At 31.9% G+C, this 8,030-nt stretch overlaps 1 protein-coding gene across 1 annotated transcript; it reads left to right on the forward strand.

Annotated features, from left to right (window-relative positions):
* The first annotated feature begins 713 nt into the window (after positions 1–713).
* Positions 714–1,375, forward strand: LOC127740696 (uncharacterized). Its single transcript, XM_052252221.1, has 2 exons — positions 714–851; positions 977–1,375. The coding sequence occupies exons 1-2, from the start codon at positions 773–775 to the stop codon at positions 1,237–1,239; spliced, it is 342 nt and encodes a 113-aa protein (XP_052108181.1). The 5' UTR covers positions 714–772; the 3' UTR covers positions 1,240–1,375.
* Positions 1,376–8,030: the final 6,655 nt, after the last annotated feature.

The raw sequence follows: 8,030 nt of genomic DNA on the forward strand, positions 1-8,030 counted from the left end.
TTGGGCTTATAATAATAATGGATCAATTTGGCCCAAATAATAAAACTTTTTCAGCCAACAATCATATAACAGGAATTACATAGGACTGAATTTTAATTTATTGGGCTTGAGGTCTCTCTTTTATTTCGGCCCAAATAAAACCTGCAGCACAAAATTATTAATTAATATATGTTAAATGAGAATCAAATTAATAATTTTATAATTAACTATTTTAATAATGTTTAGTCATCACAAATATTAATTTAGAATTTTCCAAACTCATCAAAAAGCTAATCCGTCGTGAATGTGAATTTTATTTAAAAATTTGTTATTGATCAATAAATTACTACACACATAAGACGAAATTCAAACGGACCACTCTAACTCAAGTTAGTTAATATTTATATAAGAGAAGTGCTAGAAGGCTAACAAGTTTTGTTATTTGTAGTTATTAATTAGTTATTATTGATATTTTTAATGGTACGAGATTTTATTTATGATATGAAATTATTCATTTTTTTTACTGGTTAAGTGCTAATTAAATTTTAATAAAAATATTATTTTTCTAGAATTTTTCTATATATAATTTTAAAATTAAAATAAAACATTGTTTCGATTATCTTTTGACCCTTTCCAAAGGAACAGTCACCGTTGGACACCCAAGACCATGTAGTACGATCAAACGTGGCAGCCTAGGAACCCACTCGTATATTTCCTTTGGCCTTTTGGGTGATGCAATAATACCAATTAATATTGCAAAATTTTTTATCCCACCTTCGCAAGCACCTACGTGATGGAAAGTGTTCAAACTATGGACGGCTTTTCTTGCTTGATACCCAAGCCAATTCAACTGTATATAAAGTTAACCAAGGGTATCTTTCTTGTTACTGAACAATACATCTACAACTTCTTAACATTATTGGTTATTGGTACTCTGTATTGAGACCTTTGTAAACCTTCAATTACTACTTGACTATTATTATTTTTATTGTGGTAGTCATGGCTTCGATAGGATTTGGTACTAGTCTCGCCGAAGCATACACGATTCGGAAGATGTATAAGGAGAAGATGAAGAAGATGGAACAAGAAGAAGGAGAACGAAAAGAAGACGGGAAGAGCAGCAACATGAAGATTAATAATACAATCACAACCAACAGAGTTCCGAAGGACGAAATTTCTTCAAGTGGGTGTTTCTCATGGGTTTCCAACAAGCAACAACGCAAGAAAAACTCACGGATATCTGATTCAAATGATGAATAATGAATCTGCTACTGTTTGGTTCATATTTTGAGATCCGTTTCATTTTGTGCTACCTTGTCAAGCATATAACAATAACTGGTTATTTCTATTTGTCATCTTTATTTATTGATCCTAATTAATTATTTTATTATGTAAAGACTAAGATCCTATATAACATGAAATAAATTTTATGTTGATCTTATAGCAATTCTGACAAATTCTGAAGTACGTGCTGGTTAAAAATTTGGCTCTTTAATTTCCTATTATATACAGAGGCTTTTGATATGTTTTTTAACTTGTTTATAGTATTTTTTTCTGTAACAATAAATCTTAACTAAAAGTAAGAGATACCATTTCACCATAGAATAGTTAAGGCATAATTTGCAGAAAAAAAAATCGGTTTAATGGTTTATGAATTGAGATAACATTGAGTCACCAATTGATCTATTGATTAATTGTCATAGCTATTTTAACTCTAATTCACTTATAAAAATTCTATTGATTAATTGATTAGAACTTGTTGTTTGGAATAATTCATTTTAATTAATTTTTTTTGTTAATAGAGATTTACTTATATTGATTATGTTACATATGTGTAGAATTTTTTAGAATTTTTATGATCGATAAAAATAAATATATAGATATTATAATGAAAAAGTCTAAAAATTAAATAAATAAAATTAAATACTAAAAATATTTAAGATTTTTTTTCAAAGATATTAAATTTATTCATTATAAAATGAGTAAACATATGTCCAAATTATAAGACAGTAAAGAGAGAAAGTAGGGTTCTTCCAGTAAGCACTAATTGCCTCAATACATTAGTCATACTAACGAAAGGAAACTGCAATAAAGAAATAGAGAGAGAATAGGAAAGGAAAAATAGAGGTTGAGTCAAAGAGCGATGACAGATGATCTTTGGTCTTCACCAAGTAATCTCAACGAGGCTGAATAAATTTACAGTGGATCTGAGTTCTGATTCTCAAAGATTAGTCTATTTCTTGCTTTCCAAATATTCCAACAAAGACAAGCAAGAAGATATATCTTTCTCCCACCTCCATGGCTATTTTGCAACGCTGATAGTGATATTTTCCACCATTGATGGAATCTTGAAAAGTTGTGGTTGATCGTGTTAGTGTTGAATGGGCTCTGCTCCCAAAAGAACCTCGTTCCAGGACATTGGGTCAGACAGTGATTGATAGTTTCTTCTTCCAGTTGACACCTTGGGCAGTTAGGACTTGTGGAAGGGAATCGTTGGTGCAGAAGGGATAAGACCGGTATCCGTTCGTGGAGGCATTTCCAATGAAAACTTGGACTTTGTGAGGAATTCTTCTCTTCTAGAGATCTTTCCAAACTGAGGTACTTAGATTCTCTCCAAGTTCTATTTCTGGTTCTGCATGAAAAAATTGATATGCTATCTGATAGCCTGAAGCCACATCATACAATCTGGATTTATTAAGTGACCATTGCAGAACAACGTTTTCTTCTATTGGCTTAATTGATTGGATTCTGCTTCTTACTTCAGGTGAAAAGATTTCATTTAATATCTCCTGTTTCCATTTTCTGTTTTCTGTCAAAAGATCCCTAACCCATATGTGCTGACCAGAATTAGAATGTGTGCTCATTTCAGAAGCAATGCTCATTGGATATGGAGGAAGTAGCCAAGGGTCAGCAAATATTCGAATTGTAGAGCCAGAACCTACTCTCCAATTGAGGCCTTTCTCAACAACCTTTCTACCCTCCAACATACTTCGCCATCCCCATGAAGGTGAGTTTCCTGCTTCAGCATTCATTGAATTGCCATATCGACAATACTTTAAGATTAGTATCTAAAAATATTTAGGTTAATATTTAAAAATATCTAAAATTTAGAATTATCTAAAAATTAAATTAAAGAGCCTATAAATAGGTAATCATGAAGATCATTGTTATAAACTAACAAACGCATCAAGTCTCACTAGCCTTTGTATTTTCTCTCCTTAATCCATCAATAATATAACTATCAATTTTTTTTCAAACGATTCATCCAAATTACTCCTTCATCAAAACTATCCTTGGTATTCTTACTACACAATTTAAGTCCATAATACACTAAACCAATATCAAACTATTTCATAAAACTATCAGTGACATCAGAGTTACGTTTAATTATCTACTAGGTGTAGAATCTTTCTTTCTAACCTATCAACTTTACATATCCACCACATTATAACTCACTCAAACAAATTTCTTTATAATAATGACTATCTCAACTACAAATATTCTCTTGCCTATATTGTTAGAAGACAATTATGAGGACTGACCTTCTCAAATGAAAACTTCTATAAGCACAAGACTTGTAGGATGCTGTCCACGAAGGGTTTACCATGCCAAAGAATCAAGCAACACTTTTCACTGCAGAAAAGAAGAAATTGAAGAAAGAGAAATAAATAAATTATATTACTCTATGTTTCCTCCAACAAGCTGTAACAAAGACAATCTTCTCAAGGATAAGAGGAATACTGTCAACTAAGAAAGTATGAAAAATTTGGAGCAAGAGTACAGAGGCAACACAAAGGTAAGCACAATCCTCCTCCAATCTCTAAGAAAGCAATATGCAAATATGAAAATGAAAGGTTCTAAGAAAATAAAATATTACTATATAAGATTAATGAAAGGATTAAGTACTTTTTTCGTCCCTAAGATTTTGGGTCAAAATCAAAATCGTGCTCAATCGTTTTTTCTTATTAAAATCACCTTCAACGTCACAAAACATTAAAAAAAATCATTTTTACCCTAAAAAGACAAATTTAACCTTACAAAAAATAAATTATGAAATAAAAAAATAAATAAAAAGTAAATTTTAAAATTAAAAAATAATAATTACTATCTTTTTGTTGAAAAAAAAAAGAATAGTTACCAATTCCCAATATCATTATCCTTCCTCTCCAGCTACTTCATCTTCATTCTTTCATCTGCGTCATCATCCACCACTATTCAACCTCATCCACTCATCAGTGATCTACTGAACCTCACCTACACACCGGTAATCTATTGAACCTCACCCACCCACCACCATATGCACCAATCACCACACCATATGCACCGGTGATCCATTATTGAAGCACCAACGGTCCCAGGAAAAAAAATAGGAACACCACTATCATTAAGCTTTCTTCAATTAACAACGCCTAGGAAACGAAAAATAAAAGATGTCAACCATCCAGAATTTCACATTATTAATTATCTAGATCATTCTAATTATGTAAGTTTTATTTTTTAATATTTGAATTTAATAATAATAATAATAATGTTATAGTAAAAAAATATACTGCAATAATAATTATTAAAAAAATTCAAAAATATTTAAACAAATAGTGAATTAAATATTATTATTATGAGTATGTTATTAAATATTTAATTAAAGATTAATGAGTTATGTTGTGTGTTAGATTAGAATAAAATAGAATGGTATAGTTATAGTTACTTGAAATGTTTGTATTAGAATAGAATAGAATGGTATAATTATAGTTATACATATGGTAGAAATAAAAAAGAAAGAAAACTTTAAAATTGTTTAAATATAATATTTGTTAAAAGTGAATTAATTAAGGAGTAATGAGGTGTTGTTGTGTGTTATTAGATTATATTAGAATAGTTAGTCATATTTTAATTTAGTGTAATTTTGGTAATGAATTAAAATTTAGTAACCCTAAATTTTAGTAATGAATTTAATAAATTATTTATGATTATTAATAAAATTTATATGTATAATAATACACTTAATTGAGGTGTTTAAATTTTTTTTAAAATTATTTTGGTTATATAAATAGAAAAAAATGAATAAAAATTATTATTATAAAATAAATAGATTGAATGTTGTTTTAATGTATAGTAATAATTAGATTTATATTTAAGATTTCTGTAAGGTTTGCAAAATAGATTTAATATATTTTGAACATTTAATAATATAGTTGTTAATATGATTAACTTTTACTGGTTACGTGATGTGATATTGTGAATTTGATTTTGTCAAATTCAATTTGTTAATTAAATTTGGATATCGCTGTTTTGTTTAATGTTATATACAGTTATGTTTTGTAGGGCTCACGAATGTTGGAATGCGACCACCTAATGCTACCAGATCCGTACAATCTAATTGTGGAGGAGTATATATGGAAGACTGGTTTTTATCACATTTTTTAAATTGGAGTTGTCCAATGTCAGTCAGCATTGGTTAATGCTCTAGTCGAAAGATGGCGCCCCGAGACTCACACATTCCATTTGCCGGTTTGTGAGTGTGCTGTGACGTTGGAGGATGTGGCACTAATTCTTGGTCTTTCGATGAATGGTCTGCCAATTACAAGACTGACTCTCAGTAGTTTTGAGGCCATGAAGGCTGAATACTTGGATCAATTTAGTGTTGCACCTATGAAATCAGACTGTCGAGGAAGTTTCATAAAGTTAACGTGGTTCCAAGGACTGAAAGATCGTTTAGTGTTGGCCGATGATATTCACATTCAGAGGTACGTCAAGTATCACATATGTTATTATTTGGGACAATTATGTTTGGAGACAAGTTTGTGACAGCTGTGCGCTGGAAGTTTCTGCCGTTGCTCCGTAACTTCGCTGGGATCATACAATTTAGTTGGGGATCGACATGTCTGGCACACCTGTATAGAGCATTATGCAATCATGTGTCGACTGCAAGGAAGTTGATGGTCCATTGACACTATGGCTTACCTGGGCTTGGATCTGTCTATATTTCTCGCGCCAATTCCTGGCAATCCTCGACTGTTTCCGATTAGGTAAATATAGTTATTATTTGCTTTGAAATAGTTTAACACATTTTATTTTTTAAATTTGAATGTTAAGAGTTAATTAACGGATTGTCTGGTATCAGGTGACGCAACTGGGATCGTTATAATCGGCCTTACAAATGAGTTCTGTCTACTTGCACTATTGGCTTGCAATATCTGAATACTCTAATACAAGGGTAATAACTCTAGAAGACTCGGTGTAGTACACGAATATCAGGAACCAAGTCATCTCCCTGGTACGCAGGCATCATTTCAAAATGAACGACTGCTGATGGCTCCTTGTGACACATGGCCTCGAACCATATAGACAAAGTTTCGTACGAAGTTTTCCAACCTCCAAAAATTAACTCCACTACCTTTTGATTTGCCAACCATACTTTGCGATAATTTATGGTGTAGTTAAACTTTGACTGTACTTTCGCAATCACTGATTTCATCTTTATAGATGGGTCAACTTCTACCAATGGCTTTATTGTTACTGCAATTGCAATTGTGTTGGAATCCAACTTCGAATGATCTTGAGTAATAGTGGCCCTAGTACAAGTGTGACTACCATTGTACCTCCTTATCTCTCAACAGTACTTCTTGGACATTTTACTAACACTGATCAGCCAATCACAACCTGTACCATACTGGATACATTTAGCATAGAATGTCGTCGGTTCTTACTCATGCACCCGATAATCTACACTTCTACGGATGGTATAATCTTTCATCGCCTTAATTATTGGCTCCCTAGAATTAAATTCCATTCCCATGGTAAATTCACCATCCGTCATAACAGGAAGCTCTGCTACATTCATGCCACAAAATTTATCTTTCAATAAATAATTCTGTCATTAATAAAATCTATCTATAATCCCTAAATCAATAATAAATCATTCAAAATTTAATAAATTAATCAACTAGTCCATCAAATGCTATATAATAAATTAGTAATCACACAAGAAAATTCCTCAACATACATGCTTACTTGATAATTAAAAATTAAACAATTACTAATTAATAATTATTACATACTTGCATTTATATATTGAAGAAACTCCGGTGCATGCATGACCTCCAAATCTAATGACTGCATGAAAGTCGGCTCCTCAAACGGCTGCTGGTTAGTTAGTGTATTTGCCACATCCGCCATATCTGCCGCCATAGCATCGTCAGCTTGATTTTCGTCTACACCCAAATCAACGAGATCATAGTTACTTTCAAACACTTCTTCGCTATCACTGTTGTAATCTTCCAATTCAATATCTTAGTCCGTTGCAGATTGTTCAAACTCAATATACAGTTTGATGAATGATATTTGTGACCGACTTTCAAAATACACAGAAAACATTTCTTGCATGCTCGTTTCATCGGTCACGTATTTCGTTTGAAATTGAACGAAGCACCAAATACAGATATAGGATATCTGTACAGAATACACGATGAAATGGAGAGTTCGGTGATGGAATTGGTATATATAATGTTGAAATCGGATCATCCAACCGCCTGTTTGACAGGTTCAAATTTTTTGGAAAACAAATCGGACAGTCCGATTTTAGGAACGGCCCGCCAAAAAATTTTGTGTGCTTCAAATCGGTGGATCCAATTTCACTTGATAAAAAAATCTCAGCCTTAAAATCAGTGGGTCCAATTTCTTTGGACCAAAAAATCTTCATTCTCTCTACTTGAAATCGATGAGTCCGATTTTTTTACAAAAAAAATTAAGCCCAGCACAAATCGAACAGTTTGATTTGTATCTCTTCTCACTTCCAACTAATCGAACTGTCCAATTTCTTTCCTTCATTTAACCGCTGTCTCAGCCGTGTAAAAGATCCTGTCTTTTATAAGCCGACGTTACACCAATCCAAGTGCCATATCAAACAAATTAGCCATTTGCGATCCGCATATTGTTTGCCTATGCTAACGAGTGCAGTCACATATTATTTCGAATTCCACGTATAGTCAAACTGAAATAACTTTTTAGTCCTAAACTCTTTAATTTGGTGAATATTATAATGTCTATCATTT

The sequence above is a fragment of the Arachis duranensis genome, chromosome 7 (genome assembly GCF_000817695.3).
Source record: "Arachis duranensis cultivar V14167 chromosome 7, aradu.V14167.gnm2.J7QH, whole genome shotgun sequence".
Classification (NCBI taxonomy): domain Eukaryota; kingdom Viridiplantae; phylum Streptophyta; class Magnoliopsida; order Fabales; family Fabaceae; genus Arachis; species Arachis duranensis.